Source organism: Physeter macrocephalus, chromosome 14 (assembly GCF_002837175.3).
Source record: "Physeter macrocephalus isolate SW-GA chromosome 14, ASM283717v5, whole genome shotgun sequence".
Lineage (NCBI taxonomy): Eukaryota > Metazoa > Chordata > Mammalia > Artiodactyla > Physeteridae > Physeter > Physeter macrocephalus.
The window spans coordinates 67,183,716-67,207,805 of NC_041227.1; the positions used below are offsets into that span (position 1 = coordinate 67,183,716).

At 46.3% G+C, this 24,090-nt stretch overlaps 2 protein-coding genes across 2 annotated transcripts in view; one reads left to right on the top strand and one right to left on the bottom strand.

Moving 5' to 3' along the window:
- Window positions 1–3,853, bottom strand: part of KATNIP (katanin interacting protein) — a 176,864-nt gene extending 173,011 nt beyond the window's left edge. Inside the window, exon 1 of the mRNA XM_055089749.1 lies at window positions 3,819–3,853. Coding sequence (XP_054945724.1) covers window positions 3,819–3,825 — 7 coding nt within the window. The 5' untranslated portion in view covers window positions 3,826–3,853. The remainder of the gene's footprint in view (window positions 1–3,818) is intronic.
- Window positions 3,854–4,093: 240 nt separating this feature from the next.
- Window positions 4,094–24,090, top strand: part of GTF3C1 (general transcription factor IIIC subunit 1) — a 37,823-nt gene continuing 17,826 nt past the window's right edge. The window contains exons 1-6 of the mRNA XM_028498034.2: window positions 4,094–4,327; window positions 6,061–6,270; window positions 9,021–9,197; window positions 9,925–10,068; window positions 11,763–11,859; window positions 16,411–16,534. Coding sequence (XP_028353835.1) covers window positions 4,107–4,327; window positions 6,061–6,270; window positions 9,021–9,197; window positions 9,925–10,068; window positions 11,763–11,859; window positions 16,411–16,534 — 973 coding nt within the window. The 5' untranslated portion in view covers window positions 4,094–4,106. The remainder of the gene's footprint in view (window positions 4,328–6,060; window positions 6,271–9,020; window positions 9,198–9,924; window positions 10,069–11,762; window positions 11,860–16,410; window positions 16,535–24,090) is intronic.

A 24,090-nucleotide genomic window follows, 5' to 3' on the forward strand; every position in this document is an offset into this window, starting at 1 on the left:
TCAGCTACCACATAGGTGTGTTTTTTACACGCCAGACTTGGTGTTAAGTGCATTCATGCATAGTCTCATTGAATTCACAATAATAGATTCACCAACGGATGGGCACACAAAACGAGGTAAGCTTCATCATCATCTCCACTTTATTGACAGGAAAACTGAGGCTCAGAGAGGTCAGAGTACACCGCTGGGATTCAAATCCAGGGCTATTTGGTCTGCAAAACCTATGAATATTACACCACGCTGCATCGCAGAGCCAGATAGAACCTGCCGAAAGTCAAACCCAATGGGCCAGAAAAAATGTTGTGAAAAGCTATGCTGACTAGGACAGGAGGAATAAACCAAACTACAATCCAGTTTGGGGATACTTAGCAGACATTTAAGCTTTTGTGGGTTTAGGAAGTAAACATCTTTCTAACAAGGCTGGACTTGGCTTATCTATCTAGTTGGCTAGAATCAAAATTCATCATGGTATGCCTCACTTTACCCAATACATATATGCCTGGAAAATTGTGCAGAGATCAAAGTTTTAAAAATTGCAAAGGAAAAAAAAATTGCAAAGGAAAAAGGGATCCTTTGAATGCTAAATCTAATCTTAGGGCAAACACTTGCATAGAACAAATTTTTCCTTTTTGTAACCAATCTGAAAATGGACAAGTTCCTCCACTGGGCCATAATAATGCTCAGGAGCACTGAGATGGTAACAGTTAGAACTGACTGAACAGACTTCTTGAAAATGGTCTACAGCAATGTTTCTCAAAGTGTGTTCCACAGATCCTGGGAGGAAGAGGGGTTACCAAGGACAAGTATTATCTTCATCATAATTCTAAGATTTTTTCATTGTGTTGGTATTTGCACTGATGATGCAAAAGCAACAGTAGGTAAAACTGCTGATAGCCTGAGTGGCTACAAGGCAGCGGCACCAAACTGTATCAGTAGTCATTATACCCTTTAGTGCCATGTGCTGACGATAAAACAAACAAAAAAAAACATTTTCACTTAAGAATGTCCTGATGAAAAAAAAAAAAAAAAAAGAATGTCCTGATGAAACAGTAAAAATTAATTTTATTAAACCTGAACCCACATCTTTTAAATATTCTGTGTGAAAAAATGCAAAGTACACATAAAGCACTTCTGCTATAAGCCAAAGTACAACAGATGATCCTAGAAAACACTTGTGTGTTTAAGTTGCCAGCTGAAGTAGCCACATATTGTATCAAATGTCATGTTTACTTGAATGAACAACTAGTAGACAAACTATAGTTATTCAGACTTGAGTATCTGGCAGACATTTTCTTAAATACAAAAGTGAGCATGTCACTTCAAGGAAACAACTGATGGTATTTGTTGCCAATGATAAAATTCAAGCTTTCAAGTGAAAACAAGTAGGAAACTTGTTTCCAGTACTTTGAGTTTAATAGCTTCCCAATACTTAAACTCTTTTTTTTTAAAAAGGGATACTAAGGAATGTGATTTTTTGATATTGTGTAATGACATGCCATTTAATATTTTATTTCCAATGTCAACATTTAGAAGATCTGCATAACTCAGTGAACTTTCCAAATGACCAATGCCTAATGTTACAGACCAATGGGCTTTAATGTAACAGAGTACAAACAAAAGTTCACCAATATGGTTTCAGATGCCACATTGTGACTAACCTTTGAGATATTACCACTTGCTAAGTTTCAGAATACTATCAAAGAAGAATGTTTACAGCTATCTGAAAAGACAATTAAAATACTCCCTGTTCCAAAAAAAATGTCTGTGTGAGGCCCCATTTTCTTCAAATATATCAGCCAAAATAACAACACAACAGTTTGGTTGCTGAAGCAGAAACGAGTCTAGCTATTTCCTATTAAACCAGATATTAAAGAGATTTAAGAAACTCTAAAACAATATCATGCTTCCTACTAACCTTTCTGGTGGGAAATATAGCCACTTTTCAATAAAAAGTATTATTTATGTTCAGAAGTAATGCATTTATTATTGCTTTTAAATGAGTTGATAAATGACAAATGTCTTAAGATTTTCTTGGCTTTAATTTCTGATATGGTAAATATCATAGATATAATACACACAAAGCTCTCTTGAGGTAAGAGCATAAAGGCATCCTGAGACCAGAAAGATGAGTACTGTTGTTCTACAGCAACATTACATTGACCTTTCCACTGGGCAAACTGGTGAATGACATTTTATACTACCTCTGAAGTACAAAGGGCAAAGATGTCTTTTAAGCACATAACAGATTGTTCAATTAAAATTTTTTTCCACCCTGTGTTAAGCAGATATCACAAAGGAACAACATTTCCCAGAAGTTAGGGACAGTGGTATAATGAGAAAAATTATGTGGATTCTGGCAGACTCTTCCCATTTATAAAATGAGATATCAGGGTAGCTTATTTTTAGAATCATAGAATTCTATGATTCTTATCGGAGATCCCTAAATGATGGCCCACAGGCTGCATCTAGCCTTCAGACTGCTTGGCCATTGTGGCATTTTGAGAAGCACCCCAGGAAACTAATTGGTTGGAGCTGAGTGAGAAGCTTCCCTTTCAGAAAAGAAATTGACTTTTAATCAGAAAAGAAACTAACTTTTAATTACAGCCCAATCCAGCCCACCAGACTTGCCCCTGCAAATATCTGCATTTGCAACTTCTGGAATGATCCCTTTCAAATCTCTAACTCCTTGATTCAGCTCCAGAGACAGTGTCCGGGTTCCTTACTCACTCTGCCACTTGATGACTTTGATTTGGGGCAAGATAACTTCACTTCTCTGAGCCTCAGTGTCCTCATTTGTAAAATGGGATAACACTGACCTCAAAAGACTGTTATGAAGCTTATCGAGTTGCTTGACTAGAGTTCCTGGCACTGAACAGTATCATTAACATCAAAGCACAGAAAGAGTCTCCTCCTCCATCCCCCTTACCACGTCCCATTTCCCAGTAGCTGATGACTGCATTCCCCATGATGATGCTTATTACTTCCATACCAACTCCCGTGTTCCACAGTTCCACGCCCCAGGACACACAAGAACACCCCCCCCACCTCTATTTGTCTTTCCCACCCTAAACCCTGATAAATGGAGTGTCGCCTGCCATATCAGTAAACAAAGGATGTCACAGTCATCAGCAATTGCAGCCCTCCAAGGTGAGCCGGTGAGCCCTGAGGGAACTCAGGAAGAAAAAGAATACCTGCCATTTAGCAGCCATCAGACTGCAGCCACTCCCTACATACTGAACCCAAATAGCTGAGGTGCATATCAAAGGAATGATTTCAGTGAGCCCAGACTCTTGCATCTTCCCATACACAGAAAAGCGCTAAATTCCTTAACTTGGGATATCTGGTTTTCTTTAATTAACAATAATCTTTTGACGTTCAGACTACCTGCCCTTTGTTGCAAAACTCCTATATATGCGGGCTCCCCCCACTTGCCTCCTCTGAGCAGTTCTCTCAGGATTACTTGAGATGCTGCCTAGCGGGGTTGAAGTTCTAAAAACTCCCACCAAATGAAACATAACTCTCAACTTTTAGGTTGTGAATAATTTTTCAGTCGACAACCTTTTCTCTGATGCCCTGGCCAGTACGGGGTTCCAACACAACCACAGGCAGCATAGTGACCAAATCACTGAACACTCCCCCCAGCCTCCTCTTCCCATCCCGGACCACTAAGGCTCCCTTTCCCTCAGACGGAGACCACCTTGGGTCAGGCAGTGGTGGTCCAGGGGTCTGTGGCCTAGGGCTCTGTCCGGGGCGGGGGTTCCTCAGGAGGGATGGGAGAGTAACTGCCCGACCTCCCGTGGGGGCCCATGGACACTCACCGTCCATCCCTAGAGGCGGCGGTTCCGGGTGCTCGAACCGGAAGCGGCCTCAACACTGTTTGCAGTTCCCCTGGTTACTGCGGGGTTCCGGACCAATGGCAATGGAGTTCCACGGAATGAACCCTCCCCCAAAGGGAGTGACAGCACGACCATGCTCTGGAACTCCTCCTCCGGCCCCCGGATCCGCCCCACCTCCCTGGCTGCCAGTCGTTGTGCGCAGGCGCTCTGGACCAGGGCCGTTGGCGGCGTGGTGCGCAGGCGCCCCGGGTTCTGCCAACTGAAGTAGCAATGGACGCGCTGGAGTCGTTGTTGGACGAGGTGGCCCTGGAGGGGCTTGATGGCTTGTGTCTTCCCGCTCTTTGGAGCCGTCTGGAGACGCGAGTGCCGCCCTTCCCGCTGCCTCTGGAGCCGTACACGCAGGAGTTTCTGTGGCGGGCCCTTGCCACGCACCCGGGCATCAGCTTCTACGAGGAGCCTCGGGAGAGACCAGATCTCCAGCTCCAAGACCGGTCAGCGGCCTGGCTCTGCGGGTGGGCGGGGGCAGAGACCCGGGTCTGAAGGAGCTGCGAGGGGGCCAGGTTCTTACGGGAGGGGAGAAAAAGGAGTGGAGCGGAAGAAAGACCCGGAGTCTGATGGAGGCGCAGAGAAAGGCTGATTTGGGGTCCCTCAGGCCTGGCAGGACCCAGGCGTCTGATGGAGTTGGGGGGGGGTCATCTGGTGATGTTCCATTATGTTCGTGTGTGTTTGGGGTGGTGGTGAGCAGGACTGGGAGGATATTCTGTGGGATTTAAAGAGTATTTCCTCTGAAGTGGAGCTTAGGATTGGAGCAGGAAGGCTGTTCAGCTCAAGACTGGAGACAGTTGAGTTCCACAGAACAGAACATTCATTCAGTGCTGGATTAGAGAGCCTAAGGCAACTAGAGATCTTCACGTCGGCAAGCTTAGCAACAACAAGAACAATAATAATAGCTAACATTTATTTAGTGCTTGTTATGGCCTCGCACTATTCTAAGATCTTGTTCCTGGAGTTTCAGGAGACTGAACCCACTTCATTCTCACAGTGACACTATGAGGAAGGTGCTCTTATCTTCCCCATTTTTTTGGGGGGGCGCTGTGCCATGGGTCTTGCGGGATCTCAGTTCCCCATTCAGCACCGAGTCCTCGCCACTGGACTGCCAGGGAATTCCCAGTTATCTTCCCCATTTTGCAGAGAAGGAAACTGAGTGATAGAGATTAAGTAACCCGTCCAAAGTTATGGATATTGTAAGTGACTGAGTGTTGACTCAACCCAGGCCGTCTGTCTCCCAAGTCTGCTCTTAAGCCATACTGTGAGGGTCAGGAGAGGTTCCCAGAGGTAATACTGTCTAAAACAAGACTTAAAGGTTGGATTTAGGTAGCCAGTTGGCAGAGTATTCCAAAGGAAGAGAAGTACGTTAAGTTGGGTTGAAGTGTAGAACTGGAGATAGTGAATGAGGAATAATAGTTGACATTTACATCTATGCTTATTGTAAGCAGGAACTGTTCCAAGATCCTTACGTATAGCAAGTTATTTAAGTTTTACAACAACTTTAGGAGTGGATATTCTTATCCCCATTTCCTGAAGAGAAAATTGAGACGCAGAGAGGGGTCATCAACCCAGAATCTGAACCCAGACTGGGAGAAAGTGGTACCAAGGAGGGGAAGGAGGGACTTTATTGGAGGTGGGGAGTGGCAGTCATAACTTTAGTTTTGATCTCATCAAATCTGAGGCGTAGACAGTTGAAGGCAGGATTAATGTTTGGGGAAAAAACAGGACTGAGGATTTGATGGTGAGAGTTGTTAACATGCAAGTGATAATTGAAACCATAAAAGTGGATGGAAGTACGAGAGGGATAACTAAAGAGATGTGGAAAGGTAACATCTTAAAGTAGGGAAGCCTTGAGTCATGAAGTCCAAACTTGATGGTTTGGAGACCAGGCACTGGACTGGGGGGAAAGCAAAAGGCCATGACTTGGGCCAGGAAGGTGGTTCTGGTTTCAGCATTCAGCGTCCCGGGTGGATTCAGAGGCTCCTAGAAAAGTCTCTTGTCTGGGATAGAGCGACAGGGACGCTGCTTGTTAAGATGACCTGCGTTTGGAAGGCGGTTGCAACCAGGTGATCGCACTTCCTCTCTCCAACCTCTGCCAGAGGGTGTCAGAAGAACACACCAAACATGTTATTTCTGAGGCTGAGCTGTGGTTTGATATCTGTGATCTCCCCCTTAGGTATGAAGAAATTGATTTGGAAACTGGCATTGTGGAGTCCAGGAGGGACCCGGTCCCTTTGGAGGATGTCTACCCCATTCATATGATCTTGGAGAATAAAGATGGCATCCAGGGCTCATGCCAGTACTTTAAGGAGAGGAAAAACATTACCAGTGACATCAGGACCAAGACATTACAGCCCCGCTGTACAATGGTGGAAGCCTTTGGCAGGTAACTGATTTGCATCATGGGAAACTTGTGGGCATCTTCCTGCTTTAAGTTGGGGGTGTGGTCAGAGCTCCCCAACGATGCCGCCCTCGTGCCCATCAGAGTGTGTTGGCCCTGCCCCAAGTCAGTCCTCGGCCTTTACCACTCCCCTCCTCTTGGGGCTAGTTTTGCTGGGGGCGGGGGTGGGGCGCTGCCTTTCTTTTCCCTTTGTGTCCACAGGCTGCCTGGCCCTTTGGGCAGGGCAGGCAGCTGTCATTTGGATCGGTGCCTTTCGCTCTCTTGTCCAGGCTGCATCCTCTGCTGCCCAGCCGTACTTTTGTGGCTCTTCAGTCAGGGTCCCAATTTCCCAGACTGCCTCAAGCCCCTCGCCCCATCCCCACGTCCCTTCCTACTTGACGGAACAGGGAGAAGCTTCCAGTGTGAACTCTCCTAGTTGCCACCTTCTTCCTCAGCTTGCAGGCTTGCCCATATTTCTCTTCCCCTCCCTCACCTCGGGAGACGGGAAACCTGGCCCTTCCTGAGGCAGTCATCTGGATGCTTCTCTTCCTCCCTTTCTCCCCCGTACCTCGTGCTCTTTCCTACCTCTGTCAGCTAGCTCCTCTTTCTCCTTTATTTTCAGCTTTTGCCTGTTGACCAGTACTTTCTCGTCAGCCCATTACCATGGCTCGTTTATCTTAAAACAAGACCTCTTGGCCTTGGATCCCCTGTAGCTGTGATTCTGTTGCTGCAGCCATGCTTCTTGGAAGAAACAGCTATACTCACTCTTTCTCCCTCTTGACCTCCCCTCCCCTCCTCTGGCTCTGGAGCTTTGCAACTTCTGCTTCCTGACCCTCCCCCACCCAGCTTCCTGCTAGCTCAGGAAGAGCTCTCCCTGGTGACTGCACACATGCTCTCTTCACACACATAGGCCTGAATTGGGGCTCCTCGTACATGTCATTTCATGACCTTGACCACAGTTATCGAATCCCAGAGTAAGTGTTCCTTTTCTTCTCTTTCTCTTCAGTAGACTCTGAGCTCCGTGAAGGCAGGTGCCATTTTTATTTATCTTGGCATCTCCGGTATTTTGTGTGTCGCTTAATCAGTGTTGGATAACCTATGAGATGACCAGGGTCAGCAAAGTGGGCCTCAGGCAGGAGTCCTAGAGTCAGCTACTGGGAGATGTTGGAGTTCTGATAGGACAGGGGAGTAAACCACCCTGAACATATTCTTAAAGCAGCAAATCAGCTCCCCTGTTTTCAAACTTTTCTCTTCTCAACTGACCTCTTCCAATTTAACTTAATGAGCCTGTTTCGAGACAGAGAACACAGGTCCTAAGTTTGTGACACACAGACCCAGAAAAGAAGACTTTCTGTCCATCACCTGTATTCACAGCCTAACATTCTTTTTGAAGATGGACCATGCAGACCCTGTGACTATGCAGAAGACTAATTAATGGGTCACAGGCAATGTGAAAGAAGCTGCAGTTAAATGAAAACATAGACAACCTCCTCTTTTTCCTTTTTGCCTGTTCAGTGGGAGCAATGAAGTCATCTGGTATTGGGCAGCAAGGGGGGGCAAGAGGAGGAACTGTCAGACTGAGCGATGTGACTGAAGACAGGCCTTGCGATCAGGCATCTGTAAACCACAGGCTGGGAGCAGTAGATGGTGGCTCTAGGTGGGAGGGGTTGGGAGCCCTTGGGCTCTAATATGGACCCTTGGTGACTCATTCCCCTGGGAGAGGGAGCTCCTCCAACTGGTGCGTCTCGATGCCAAGGAGTGAGTGGGGATGGCTTCTCTGCCAGCCCACCCTTGTGGGATCTCTGGCAGAGCTAGGACCTGAGACAATCTGCCCAAGATGGCCATTTAAGTCAGCAGGTAAGGCGCCAGGGTGGAGTCTCTGTCTTCAGCGCTGTAGACTGTTCGACCTCAGCAGAGAAGTCAGTTTTCCCAGCTGCGACATCTCGAAGCACCTGGCTGGGAAGTGTTCTTGGCCTCTTTTTCGGGCATTATTTTTCACACACCAAGACAGTAGGAGGAACTAATGATTTGTCCCAAGTCTGGTCTCCAACAGGCTGCAGGTCCACTGATGACACAGGGCACTGTTTTTGATTCTGAAGTTTGTTTTATCCATCCAGTTCAGTAGGCAAGTTTGTTCACTTATTAGATATTTGCAGAGACCCTGCTGTGCACCAGAACCATTCTAGGCCCTGAGGATGTCTTGGAGACCGTGATGACAACCTGCCCCCTCTTAGGGCACTTATTGCAGAAATGTGTACCCAAAAAAGTGGCCATTTCTGAGAGTGCCAGGTGCTGTGAAGAGTCTGGAAATGGTCAGAGGCGGGGGATAGACTCTGGTTAGCATTTTCAGGAAGACCTGAGGTGTTGGTATCTGAGCAGTGGCCTGAATGATGAGAATCAGTGGCCTGAAGACGTGAGGGCAGGGCAGCTGGGCAGAGGACCAGCGGGGGCTGTTGTGGATGCAGAGCAGGGCCGTGCGGGTGTGTAGGACGGCCCAGGCCCTGGTTGGGAGTCGCAGGTATGGCCTGAGGGCCCTGGCTGGACGGGGAGGGCTCTGAGCATGGAACTGGTGAGACTGGCTCTGTTCCGCCTAAACACTCTGTGGTTCTAGGATGGAAACCTCCTTAGCTGGGGGATTGTGAACCTCCAAGAAGAAGCAGGAAATGATGGTTCACTAAGGTTCTGCTTTTTCATATTTCGATTTTCTTAAAAATCAATTACAGTTATTTCTTCCTGCGGTGGCTTCTGATTTGCAGGTGGGGGAAGAAACTGATCATCGTTGCCTCCCAAGACATGCGGTACCGGGCCTTGATCGGCTTGGAGGGTGACCCCGACCTGAAGCTCCCCGACTTCTCCTACTGCATTTTGGAGCGATTAGGCCGGTCCCGGTGGCAAGGGGAGCTCCAACGAGACCTCCACAGCACTGCTTTCAAGTGAGGGGATGCTTTGCTTCTCTTCTGTAAATGCTGGGGCTCCCTGATCGTTGGGCCCTGCCACCTGGGCAGTCCCCACATCCATGGTGATTGGAAGCATGATGCTTTCTCATTGAAGAGACCCTGGAAAAAAGACCAAAAAAAGGGGACTCCTTGGCAGTCCAGTGGTTTAGACTCTGCCTTTCCATTGCAGCGGGGGGCATGGGTTTGATCCCTGGTCTGGGGAACTAAGATCCTGCCTGCCTCATGGTGCAGCTGAAAAAAGAATAGAAAGACCCTGGGGTGACCATAGAATTTATTGTCCAAACCAGACATTTTGAGAGTGGAAGGTGGTGGAGCTGACCAGAAGGAACGCCAAGGCAATGGCATAAACTGAGACCACCTGGCGAGCCAGAATGCATGGCAACCCTAGTTATTGGCCGCTATATGATTAGAGATCCATGTCTGATTAGCTCCTTGCTAATATAACCCTTAACTGTCTCCCGCGCCAGCCATCCTTTCCCACTCCATTTCCCCTCTCCTCTACCCCCATCTCCCCATCCACCTCTCTTGGGGGTCTGGGGTGTGCCTTAGGCTGAGGCACGGCTGTTCTTTCCAAGGCCATTGTCACATAGCAACTGTTAGGTTGGCTGGGTAGGAGGTGTCTTTGGTGTTCATGTCCTCCACACTGTGGGGTGAAAGCAACCAGCAAAGCCAAATGACCGCGCACTCTCTTCCTCTCCTCCAGGGTTGATGCTGGGAAGCTCCACTATCATAGGAAAATTTTGAACAAAAATGGGCTCATTACGATGCAGTCACATGTGATCCGATTACCCACCGGAGCCCAGCAGCACTCAATCCTCCTCCTCCTGAATCGGTTTCACATGGACAGGTACAGTGTGAGACACCAGAATGCTCCCATACCTCTGTCTTTCAGCCATGTGTATTATACCTTTAAAAATCCTAGAGGCCAAATCAGAATATGACTAGCTTTCAAAAAAAGATATTTACCACCTATTTTGGATTATGAGAATAAGTCTTGCTTATTTAGAAAATCTGGAAATTTTATAGAAAAGAAGGGCAAAAAATACCTATCACCCCACAGCCCAGCAATAGGAACTATTAACATTTTGGTGAAATTTGGGAGTGTAAAAATAAAAGTAAATAAGTCAAATTTGATTTGTTATGGTGACAGAGTTCTCTGGGTAGAAGAGAGAACAATGGACTAAGTCAAGATCTGTATTTAAATCTTTGCTCCTAATTTGGGCACGATCACTTGACCTATTTGAACCACCGTTTCCTCTTCTGTAGAATGGCCACGACAAAGCTTGGTACTAGGTCATACGCAGTGGATATCTGTGCCTTCATCTATTCTTTGATTCATTGAAAGGCAGTAAAAATGGAGAAATGGGCATCTCTGGATCCCATATATATGCCCTCCCTGCTGCTAAACCTGTGGGCAGTTAAAGCCAAGTTCACCTTCCCCAGCTGCATGACAATACCTTCCTCTCCGCCCCTCCTCCAACACCCCCCCACCCCTACACAGCTGGGGTAGCCCTTGGCTCCTTTAATAGCTTCCTTTGGCGTCCATTAGCTTCTAAGCATTTATTATGACATCCACTTCACAATAAAAATGCAAAGGAAGGGAAAGTCAGTCACGCCAGCGAAGTGAGAGGTAGAAACCAGGGCTTCAGAATCAGAGAGGTGTCCTGATTACTGCAGAGGGCACTGTATTTCGAGGAAGAAGACCTGGGTTCACATTTTTGTGCCTGAATTTTAGAAAAGTTTAACTTCTTTATGAAATAATCCTTATCCTTTCTTACCAAGTGATTTATAAGGAAATGTGTTGGTGCTTCCTAAACTTTAAGGTATTGTCAACTCAAAAAATATTCACAATCTAAAAGTTGAGAGTTATGTTTTATTCGGTGGGAATTTTTAGGATTTCAAGCCCAGGGCAGGTAGTCTGAATGTCAAAAGATAATTGTTAAAGAAAACCAAGTTAAGAAATTTAGCGCTTTTCTGTGTTTGGCAAGGTGCAAGAGTCTGGGCTCACTGAAATCATTCCTTTGATATGCACCTCAGCTATTTGGGGCCAGTGTCCTGTGTTTTCACATCCTGAGTTTCCTCAGGGCCCACCGTGGGGAGTGGCTGCAGTCTGATGGCTGCCAGATGGCAGGTATTCTTTTTCTTCCTGAGTTTGCTCAGGGCTCACCGGCTCCACTTCGAGGGCTGCAATTGCTGATGACTGTGACATCCTTTGTTTACTGAGATGGCAGGAGATACTCCATGTATCAGTATGATCAAAAGATGTAAGGCATTTTAAAGAATCATTTCATGACAGTTTTAGCCGCGGAGGCTAGTCTACGCTGCCACTAGTCCGGTGACCTTGGCCGTGAGACTGAACCACTCAGCCCCAGTTTTTGCAGCTGTAAAGGACAAGGAGTTGGGCTGGATGTTCTCTGAGACCTAAGACCACAAGGTTCTGTAGTTTGATATTGTTGTCATTTAAATCTTGTCATCTTTAAAAAACAGGCAGTCTTTAACAATAGGTCTGGAAAAAAGTGAAGTGTTTTATGTTTCTCACAGGAGGAGCAAATACGACATCCTTATGGAGAAGCTCTCAGCTGTGCTGAGCACACGGAGCAACCGGACAGAGACGCTGGGGAAGCTGAGGGAGGAACTGGTGAGCTGCCCCTGCCCGTGTGGGGGGCTGGACCCATTTGTAACGCAGTGGGGAGCATCGTCAAGTGTAGATTTCAGCGCGCTGCAGTTGAGAACCCTGTCGTGGACTTGACCATCCCTAGCTGTTACCGAGTCCAAGCCCGCTCTGCCCGCTGCACAACAGGCCGGTAAATCGGGAGACGAGGAGGTGTTGAGGCAAGGGATAATGACTTTATTCGGAAAGTCGGCAGACCGAGAAGATGCGGACTAGGGTCCCCACAAACCATCCTATCCGGGTCTGGATGCCAGTTTTTTTTATAGAACAGAGTGGGGTGGGAGGTGAGAAGTAAAGTAAAATGGCCATCAGTTTTGCCTGGCTTGGCCAGCATCAGGGAAGGGATATGTTAATTTTTTCTTTTCTGCAGCCATTCACAGGTGGGCAGGGTCAGATTGTCTCCCTGTGAGCTGAACAAAGGCACTTTAGTTCAACTTTCAGGCAGAGGGGCAGGGTTCCCTGAGGCAGGCCATTATGTATGATTATAATAACAAAAGCAACCGAAAAGCAAAGGTTAAAGTCAAAGAAACAGATCAACATGGAGTCAAAATTGGCTCTTCTCTGTTACATATCCATGAAACAGCAGAACTTTCCTTTGCTTTACTGAATGAAAGAGGGCTCAGTCTTTAAGTCCTTCCTGCTCTTGGGTGGCCTCCAGTTTTCCCGGGGATTTGCGCCAAGTCCTGCTATAAAAGTTCCTGTGGAATGGTGAATCTGAGCATTTAGATTTACTTTCATAATCAAGCTTATAATTTTGTTCCCAGTGGTTTTATCCTGAAATAACAGAGTGACTACTGAGAAGGAGGAGAGACAACACAGGGAGAGAAGCAGTTATGGACCTGCTTCATCTTTGGGTCCAGGAACAGAGGCAGTGGTGACGTGAGAGTGGGAGGAAGAGCACAGGGGTGATGCTGCTTCCGGTCTGATTTGAGCCCTCTTCGGTAGAAGTTAGGAAGGAGCCAACAGTGGAAACGGGAGGAAAGTAAGACTGCCCTGTAGGTTAAACAGTAGGATTTGAAGTCAAGATTTGGGGGTGCTAGTAATTAGTCCCCAAAGGAGCATGGCTTGGAGTCTGGTTGTAGACTCCAGGTAGATCCTTCTTGCTCCTCACCTTGTGCTGCCCCCGGGGGCCTCTGCTCTCTGATTTCACTGCGTGAGGGAAGGGCTCTCTCCCCTCCTGCTAAATGCACTGTATGCCCAAGTCTCTTTAAAGCAGAGGTATAAAGCAAAGCTTGTGGGTCAGATTCGGCCTGCACATTGTTGAAAAGAACTTTGACCTAGTATCTTTTAAAAATTGAGATTTTGCCTCAAAATCTAGGTTATCAGCTTCCCCTGAAATATCAGAGGCTCTGGCCAGCCTGGGCCCGTGGTCCCTTGTGAGAGCAGTTATCTGGAGCTGGCTGTGTGCTGGCCGCCCACCCCAGGCCCCTCACCTCTGTCAGCTTTCGGACACCCAGGCAGTGCCGTTTGTCACTTTATGAGCACTGCTGTTCAGGAGGAAAGAAAGATTTCTCAGTATCTGAGTGTCTGTCAAAAGTGGGGAATAAAAGGTAGACTGATAAGGCCTCTTCCTGAGAGGCCCTAGTCAAGATGAAGGAAAGTCCTACAAGCTCAAAGAAATATCTGCCCGCTTTGCTCTTTATATTGTTCATCCAGCCCATGCAGACACTGAAGATCGAAACCCTCTGCCCTGCTGAGTCACTCAAGGGTAGAGAAACTGAGCAGTCTCAGGTCAACGCTGTGGACGATCTAAGTGACAAGATTTGACTGATACAGGACACTGTTTATTTTATTTATTCATTCATTCAACAAATACTTTAGCGAGTGTCTATTTGGAGTCAGAACTGTGTTTCGCACCACCATGGCAAAAATTAACGAGGATGACAGTCTGACACTGTCGCAGAGCAGTCTAATTGGAGGGGCTGACGTGTGACCACACACTTAGGCCAGACTGCTTCTTGGAAGGATGTGTTTGAGTTGCGTGAAAGGAGAGATGGGAAAAGCTTTGTAGAGCCAGTTCCAGTTGAGCTGGGCTTTGAAGATGAAGTCAACATCATCTGAGAGAGGAGAGACCATCTTTCAGGCAGAGGAGACGGGCTGGAGCAAAGGCGTGGAGCTGTTGGAGGTGATGGGGTGTTTCCGAGGTTGGCAGTGACACGGGGGGCAGCCAGGCGGCAGCGTGCCCGGCGGGAGTAGTAAGAGACGTGGCTAGAAAGGAAAGTTGGAGCCAGATAAGGAAGGTCTTGAGTGCCAGGCTGAGGACTTGGGTTTCAGCCTTTAGCCTGGTAAACTGCAGTTTGAGTGTTGGGGAAATGAACTGATGGATGGGGAGGAGATTGGAGGCAGGGCGGGGAGGTGGGTGCTGTGGCCTCAGGTAGGGTGGGTGACGCCTTGAATTGTTGGCGATATTTGGGGGGTGGCACTAGCAGGACTTGGTGAGTGACTGAAGCCAGGGTGTGGGTGTCGAGTGCGGGGAGGACGAAGGAGAAGGAGTCTGTTGTCTAACTGGAGTGGCAACCCCTCCCTGGAGTGGACCAGAGCCGGAGGGCGGGCTCCTGAGGGCAGGGACCGCGCCTGCCAGCCCCCCACCATGAGGACGGCCTGGTCCACGGAGACGCTGAGCCCAGATTTGTTGAATGAGTGTACAATGAAAGTAGAGAGTTCAGAAAGAGGAATGAGTTTGCCTGAGATTGAGGCACATGACAAATTTGATTTTAGGATTTATTGAGTATGAAGATCTTCTGGGACTTTGACTTGGTGATGTTTAGTCAGCAGCTGGAAATAGGGGTCAGAGAAGGCCGAGCAGGATTTAGTGAATAATTAACCTCTGGATGAGGTGGACGCCGTGAACGTGGATGCTGTTTTTTTGGGGGAGCGGGGAAGGCCACTTTCTTTAACTGGGCAGATTGTACGAGTCCTCAGCGGTAGCCCCGCCGTAAGGGAAGGACTGTGTCATCCTCCATCCTGTGGGCAGATTATGTGAGTCCTCGATGGCAGCCCCCCATAGGGTGGTCCAGGGCTCAGGGCCATAGGTTGAGGGCTACGGTTTGATGGATGCGTTTCCATAGGGTCTTCCCACGACGCTGGGGATATGGCTGGATTAACAAGAGGTGCCATTTACCAGCCAGCGGGTTAAGTGAGCCGTGTGTGAGTTGTCTGTATTTCTTTGATAACAATATGTTCTGCTGCCCAGCAGTTAGCGTACTGGCTCCTCCGAGAGGTGATCACACGTACGTGGGTGGTGGCAGCAGCCCTCAGACATATGCTGCCTCTCTCCCCACCAGAGTGTAAGAGGAAACCCGGGAGGTGCCATGCACCACTCTTAGTCGCGAGTGCCTCCTGCTGTTCAGGTGGTAACCTGCCTGGCTGTTCCAGTGGTGGCAAAATCAAATGCTAGTAGTGGCCAGGAGGGTGGTGTGGATTAGTGAAACAGGCCAAGTGTAAAATAATTTTTTGAGGGAGTTCCCTGGTAGTTTAGTGGTTAGGATTCAGCGCTTTCACTGCTGTGGCCCGGGTTCAGTCCCTGGTTGGGGAACTGAGATCCTGCAAGCCGTGTGGCGTGGGCAAAAAAAAAAAATTTTTTTTATATCAGTATGGATTCAAGAATTATTCAACTTTGCTCTTAACTGTCATGAGAGAAAAGCAGCACAAAAATGTTGATAAACAGGAACTGACCTTCGGCCTCACCATGTAAGGGGTCTGATGGGCAGAGAAGGCCAGGACGTCCGGGTTGGGCGCGCCTGACTGGAGGGAGCAGCTGGTCCTCACCTCCCACTGGCTGATGCTGGGAGGAACCGCAGGCCTAGGATTTGTTGCCAGATCCTGTTTTTCAAGAGAAGCCAGAATCTGTTTTTTTTAACATGAACTCTCTCACTTTTCAATGTTGGCAAGTAAATTACTTTTTTCAAAAAAAACATGTAGATGAAAAAACACGGCCTGCACTGGAGGCTGCTCGTTGGTAACCTCGACAGTCAGGAGTGCTTTGGGTCATTTTGGTTGTGTTGCCCCCTCGCAGAAATGTGAGTGACGGGGTGGATGTACTCATCCTCATTTTGTTGTAACTTCACAGATAGACTAAATTTTTTTAAAGGTCTTAAATTTAATTTTTTCTCTTTCACTTCCTGTGAGAGGTGTGTGTACGTATGTATATATCTATTAATAATTAATAATACACTTACTTGTTTAAAAAAACCAAAACAATATGAAAAGGTATACAGTGAAAATCTTCTAGTGCTGCCCACATCTGCCTCATTCTCACCCCTTTCAGGTGCATCCTTTCAGGATCTTTTTAGGGAAATCTCTTTCCCCACTCATAATCAAAAGGATGGTTTATAGGCTGCTGCAGACTCGTTTTGTTCCCTGGACAAGGTAGCTTGGCAGTATTTTCTCATTAGTGCCTCTGGTGTTTCCTCATTCAAGATCATCAGTTAACTCAGGTCCCTACTTGTTCGTTTACATGACCCTCCAATAGTTTCAAAACACCTTGCTCTACCTAACAGCAGCGTTTCAATTTTGCAGGGGCTGTGCGAGAGGACATTTAAGCGTCTGTACCAGTACATGCTGAATGCGGGGCTGGCCAAGGTGGTGCCTCTTCCCTTACAAGAGATCCACCCTGAACGTGGACCTTGCAAGACCAAGAAAGGTAAAGGCAGTCTCTGCTCCTGCCTGGGCTGCACGGACAGTTTTCACTTCTCCCCTGTAAGTGCCAGCCTGTCCCTCTTACCACGTTCTGCCCTGAGGTAGGATGATTTCACGTTATTTTTTCAACTCTGTTCCTCAGGGCCTGGCCCAGGACCTTCTATGTAAAAAGCGCTCAGGAAACGTTTGCAGAATGAAACCCATTCTGACTCCCAGCAAACATCTCTATATGGATGTCCCTCCAACATCTCCCATTCCTGGTGTCCAGAAACCAAAATTTATCTTTTCCTTCATATGCTAAGCCAGTATTTTTTAAGTACCAGATCTGTGTGTTGCATGATTGCATTTTCTAGCCCTGCAAATTAGGTGGTGGTATTACGATTTTATAGGTAAGAAAATTAAAGTTAAGAGATGCTAAGTAACTTATATGAGGTTAAGCAATCAGGAAGTGGTGGAGGTGGGATTTGAACCTTCTAAGAAAGTTAAACTAGGGACAATAGACTATGAAACTTTAAAAGCCTTCCTTAGTCCTTTATTTTTCTCAGTTCTCGATTTTTATCCCATGCTATTTAACCCCTCCTGATTAACCAAAGTCGTTTAAAAATCTTAGGGTCAGAGCTTTCAGTAAAAGATGACAGAAGGAATAGATGTGTTTTTCTGCACTCTTCCAACTCCTTCCTTGTGATGAAAGGCTATAAAAGGAGTAAACCTGCAAGTACAAAGAGAATAGGACAGGAAGTGACGGCAGGGAGAGTTGTCTACATTTTTGTGCTCAAAGGCAGATGTACAAACGGTAACCGAGCAGACTGGGAAAGCTGAATGCTTGAGCGGGGCAGTAGCCAAGAGTGGACACCTCAAACCTGAAATAAACCAGGGACCTCTGAAAGCACCAGTTTGGATGGGGCTAGAGACAAGAGGATTGGTTTATAGTCTGTGAAGAGCCATTGCACCCCCAGGTCCCCTCCCCTACTTGGCATAGCCAGGTAACAAGCCCTTTCCCACAAAGACAGAGGTCTGGACTTTGTGGCTTAGCAGTCTTTCCTCATTAGTACCTCCAGTGATTCCTCATTCCTTGGACTTAACCTCAAGAGAAGATGCACTGGAGGCTTTTGAGACTCTCAGACATGAGATGCAGCTGGGGACAGGGTACAGTGCTGATAACAGGTGGTATGAGATAATCTCTATACACAATGAGGTAGGAGTCTTCACTGCCTTTCCCCCTGTGGCTCCTAAAACACTGGCAGCCAGGCTTACAGTCCCTAAGGCCAGAGGCTGGAGGCTTCTTTTCTGCAGAAACTGATCAGTCCAAGAGAAGAAAAGTCTTCTACATCCTGAAATTTAGGGGTTTCCTAGCAAAATAGCCGGCCTCTGCCTGCTCACCCTTCATGGAAGCCCACACAATGGCAGCCTCTCCCTTTCTCTTCCCGACCCTGCAAAACACAGGACTTTTAATGTACAGCAGTATCTTAATGAAGCATTTTAACATTTCACCAAGCATTTGAGAACGCTAACATGAATGTAAGAGAAACAAACAACTAACTCAGGAAATAGAAACAAAGTGAGGAGCAGAAGAAAAGGGAAAGAGAGAGAAGGAAGATACCGCATCATGAAACCAGAGCAAGAAGCTGTAAACGAGGGGCATGCAGAAAATAAAAAAGCTCTTGGAAATAAAAGAAATATGACTGTTGCAATAAAAGATTTGGTGGAAGGAAAGATAGTGACATAAAGTTGAGAAAATCTCCTGTAAAGAACGGAAACTCAAAATTAGAATACAAGTTTTCATTAGGCACCTGTTTATGTATGCTATTCTACTCTTTACAATAAATAATTAAATTTAAAAGAAAAAAAAGAGACCGGAAACTCAAAAGGGAGGGAAATAGGAGAGTTTAAAATGAAAATAAGAAGCTGAACCTAGGGGTTCCCTGGTGGCGCAGTGGTTGAGAATCTGCCTGCTACTGCAGGGGACACGGGTTCGAGCCCTGGTCTGGGAAGATCCCACATGCCGCGGAGCAACTATGCCCGTGTGCCACAACTACTGTGCCTGCGCGTCTGGAGCCTGTGCTCCGCAACAAGAGAGGCCACAATAGCGAGAGGCCCGCGCACCGCGATGAAGAGTGGCCCCCGCTCGCCACAACTAGAGAAAGCCCTCGCACAGAAACGAAGACCCAACACAGCAAAAATAAATAAATAAACTCCTACCCCCAAAATCTAAAAAATAAAATAAAATTAAAAAAAGCTGAGCCTAAAAGATCCAATGTCCACACAGTTGGAGTTCAAGTTCACAGTAGGGGGAGAGAGTGTGTGTGCAGGGGAGTAGAAAGGAGGAGATGACAGGAAATGACATGGAATTTTCCCAGATCTGAAGGATGTTAAGTTCTAGATCAAAAGACCTGGCAGATGTCTAGCATGATGAACATAAAGAAACCCACACCAGGATCCAACAGCCTGAGACTTCAGAAGTCTGGGGCTTGAAGAGCCTCCAGAGAGGAGTCATCAGGCTTCCCAGTAGTAACGGAAGCTAGAGAGCTTGGAGCAACACCATCAACTTTCTGAAGGGGATGGACTTTCACCCTGGAATCTTCCAGTCAATGAGGTGTGAGAATAAGGACCTCACACGTTTTCATACATGTGGATTGGAAACAATTCATCTCTAATCTCCCAAGTTCCCTTTTAGGAAGCTACAGGAGGATGTACACAATACAAATAACAGGCTAAGCCAAGAGACAGGAAAGCATGGGGTCCAGGAAGAGGGGGGACACTGGAAACCCTGGAGAGATGATGACGGGAAATCATGATGACAGACGCAGAGGGGTGGGGGATGGAAGTCCATGCAAAGGATCAGTTGCTTAGTGCCTGTGAATGTGTGAAGAGAAATTTGTATGCTAGTAGAGAGTCTGAGTGTGAATTCGATATGGGTACAGAGAAAACCAAGCAAATGGAAAAAAGTTATTAACACCAAGTAAAACTAAAAGGTGTGTAATTTTAAAAAGCTTAAGGCCTATGTGCTTGACTATGTGGGCATAGCAAGTAACCTGTGGAGACTGGCCTCGCTAACAGCTCCAGAGAATGTTTGCTGGATGAGGACAGACCACAGCATCCCCAACACTTGGCTTGGTGCCTGCAGGAGGGAGGTGGTATGCTTGCTGAGTGACTGAGCTGCCAGTCTGAGGGAGCTGTGTCTCTTCCTTTGCTTCCTCATTTAGTTAATGGAACCACTGCCCACCCTGTCTGACTTCCCTGTGTCTAAGTCTTGTGGAGGAGATGGTAACATACAGATATTACCACACAACAGGTGTATAAAAGGCAGGAGCCCCTGGAGGTAGGAAAGCCCCCCAAGAGCAGACTTCAGTGCTGAGTAGATGTGTGACTGGTTGAATGACTGGAGTTCCTCGGGAAGGGGTGAGGGGCATCAGCCTTTAAGTAGACAGGAAGCCAGGAAGTTCCGCTGCATCCTGAGGCAGGGAAGAAAAGGCTTCAGGAACTGAGAGGTGTGCTGGGGATTCCCACCTAACATTTGACTTGGAAATATGATTATCTGAATGCTTAAAATATCATGACCTGGGGCTTTCCTGGTGGCGCATTGGTTGAGAGTCTGCCTGCTAATGTAGGGGACGTGGGTTCGAGCCCTGGTCTAGGAGGATCCCACATGCCGCGGAGCAACTAGGCCCGTGAACCACAACTACTGAGCCTGCGCTCTGCAACAAGAGAGGCCCGCGCACCACGATGAAGAGTGGCCCCCGCTTGCCGCAAGTAGAGAAAGCCCTCGCACAGAAACGAAGACCCGACACAACAAAAATAAATAAATAAATTAATAAACTCCTAGCCCCAACATTAAAAAAATATATATGTATCATGACCTGTGGATCTAATAAGCATTTTTATTTCCTGACCTATTGAAGGAAAGGCAATAAAAATAAGCAGATGAGTAATTTTTTTAGAGTAAAGAGAAATTAAGAAAGAAATAGCCTTAAATAACTTTTTTTGCTGGGCTTCTCCACGGCTTGACGTCCTTGGAAATTCAAACTAGCCCCTTGAGACTATCACACCTGAATGGACTTTTGATGTAAGACAGCCTGGATTAGAATTCTTGTCCTGTCACTTCCTGCTGGGGAGTCCTTCAGCAAGTTTTGACCTCTCTCTGCCTCAGTTTCCTCATCAGGATTATCTGGAATAATAATATATATCTTTCCAGAGTGTCGTGGAGCTTACAGGCGACAGTGTACACAGAGCAGGGCCTTTGGGCCACATCTAGCAGTGTATTTGGTTGGCCTCATGGTGTTTGTTTTAATTGTAGTTGTTGGCATTTAAAAATCAGAAATTTCACCTACAAAGTCAGCCTTTCAACTTTTCTGTAAAAATAAAACTAGGCAACATTTAACTGCATTTCTTTAATAGCAATTGGTGAGGCAGAGAGCTGTGCCACCCTCTGTTGAGGGAACCCACCTTCCCCATTCACCTTCCCCATTCATTCAGCTGCTGTTTAACCCACAGCTGCTTCAGTCCGGGTATGTTGTCTGCCTAACCCTTGAAGGGGTGTCCTCATCACACCATGAGTGGTCCTAGTTTTCTGGAGGCCCAGTGCTGGGAAGAAGGATCAGCATGACTCAGAGACTGGGTACTAAGGATGTCAATGGAGAGATTAAGAGGGCAAATACCTAAGACCATGAGATGACAGGCAGCATTTTTAGATGGTCACGCACACGTGCAGTGAGCCCATTTCTGACTGTTCAGGAGGCTCATCTCATCCCCGCGTGGTCTTGTCACCACCTCTCAGCTGTTTAGGCTCAGGGACAGGCCTGCCACGCTGTGTCTCAGCTATTTATCTGTGTGACTTTTTCCCAACTAAGCCACCCTCCTTGAGTGTGGGCCGCACCCCTCACATACGTTCTATCCTTAATGTCTGTATTGTCTGCTGGGAACAGAGTAGGTGCTAAGTAAATGTTTAACCAATTTAATTAGGTGCCCCTTCAGTGACTTTCCTCGAGCAGGAGACAAGGGATGAATGCATAGCTTTTTCGTCTTTTCTTGCCTTGAGCTGTGTCTTCACAGTTTGCAAAATTAACATAAAACCTTCCCTCCAAGCTGTTATGGCGTAGACAAGACTTAAATAATAAAGGTGATGTATTGCTTCATGTAAATTTACAGGTGCGCCTGGATATATATGAGTGTTTCTAAAAGGCCATAAACAAAGAGTTTGGATTTCAGCATATTTCAAACGTGTTACAGAAAGCTGCAGTGATCTGTTTTGCAAAAGGCAAAAATATCTTGGTAATGAAAACAGTCACCTGAACTGATGTGTTTTGCAAATTTGGATTATTTTCTTCAAGTGTTTAGCAGTCATTCTGTGTTTATCAAGTTGTGCTGAGAACAGAAGGGAAGAGAAATAGAAGTTAACTTTGTAATCCCTCGGAAGCAGTTGACAGAAGTCGGGCTCCCTGGGGCTAATGACTGAGACAGGCATTTAGCGGGTTTCCCAGGTTCAGTGGCAAGGTGAGTCCAGCTGTGAGAGGATGGGGTAGTTCTAGTGTCTATACCTCCCTGTTTATGGTGTGGACTCTTCCCCCAAGCTGCTGCCCTGTGACTTTTCAAAAATAAAAAACAAGTTCAACAAGATTGCAGGACAAGATCAATATACAAAAATCAGTTATATTTCTTTACCCTTGTAATGAACAGTCTGAAAATGAAATTAAGAAAACAGTTCTGTTCACAATAGTATCAAAAAGAATAAAATACTTAGGAATAAATTTAACAAAACAAGTACAAAGCATATACTCTGAAAACTACAAAATATTGACAGAAACTTAAGATCTGAGTAAATGGGAAAATATCCCCTGTTCATAGGTCAGAAGACTTAACATTATTAAGATATCAGTACTCCCCAAACTGATCTTCAGATTCCACGCAATTCCTATAAGAATCCCAGCTGATTTCTTTGTGGAAATCGATAAACTCATTCTAAAATTCATATGGAATTAGAGGGTACGTAGAAAGCTAAAACAATCCTGAAAAAGAAGAATCCAGTAAGAGGGCTCACATTGTAATTTCAAAACTTACTACAAAGCAACAGTAATCCAGACAGCATGGTACTGGCCCAAGGATAGAATTAGAGACTGATGGAATAGAATTGAGAGTCCAGAAATAAACCCACACATCTGTGGTCAACTGACTTTTCAGCCAGGGTGCCATGATCATTCAGTGGAGAAAGAAGCCAGTCACAAAACGCCATGACTATGGGATTCCATGTAGGGTGAGTCCAGAATAGGACAACAGATTAGTGAGTGCTTAGGGCTGGGCTGGAGGCACAGAGGGGAGATAGCTAAAGGGTTTGAGGTGACAAAAATGTTCTAGAACTGACTAGAACAGGGCCTTTGGGCCACATCTGGCAGTGTATTTTGTTGGCCTCATGGTGTTTGTTTTAATTGTAGTTGTTGGCATTTAAAAATCAGAAATTTCACCTACAACGTCAGCCTTTCAACTTTTCTGTAAAAATAAAACTAGGCAACATTTAACTGCATTTCTTTAATAGCAATTGGTGATGGGTGCACACACCTGTGAATATACTAAAAAACCACTGATTTGTATAGTTTAAACAGGTGAATTGTGTAGCATATGAATTATATCTCAATAAAGCTGTTAAAATTACAATAAAAAATGAAAACCAAATCCAACAAACACTTATAACAGGGTACAGCAAACTTATGGTCATTAAAATGGCAGAAGGGGACATTTAAAAAGTTACAGTAGGATTAAAGTATACAAGCTAAGAAAAAAGAGACATGAGCCATACTAAGAAGGATTAAAATGCAATAAAATAAATATAAAGGTTTAAAAGAGCTTTGAAACCAGAAAACTGGAATTAAAAAGAATGAAGATCAGAAGCACAGGATAAAGGGCGAGCATAAACATGAAAAGAATAGAAGATTGTCAGGAAAGTTTAAAGTCTAGAAAATGAATGGTGCTCGAGGGGAAAACAGGTCAAACAGTTAAAAATAGCGAGATTTCTTTAAGTTAAAAGTGACAAGATTGATTAAAGGACTCTAGCTAAAATATGGAGATAATTACTCTCATTAATAATTAAGATGAATAAAATAAACAGACCTTTTAATATGGCAAAAACTATTAAAGGCAGGAACTTAAAAGAGTAGAGAAAGGGGTAGAATCCTCAATGGCATAAATTCTGGGCCTTGGGTGGCTTCACTGGGGTGGAGGCGGCTCTCCTGAGGGGGCACAGGCACCTGGAGGGTGCCCTTGTGGGAAAACGGTCCTTTCCTCTGTGTCCCCCCCCCAGGAGGGAACATGGGCTCAAGCCTGCTGGCCGCTCCATCAACCGCCCTGAGCAGGAAGATGGGCCTGCCCGGTCTGTGGGGTGGGAGGAGCGGGCTGGCAACGGGGGAAGGGCGGTGAGGTCTGGGGCAGAATTCTGGAGAATGAGATGGGGACAGACTACAGGAGATGTGCCTCGGAGGTGAGGGACTGGCGACATTGTCCTTTGAGAACTTTCTGTGGTATGATTGAGGGATGAGGAGGGAAGGCTCCCCATGCTTGGAAGAGCCCGAAGGC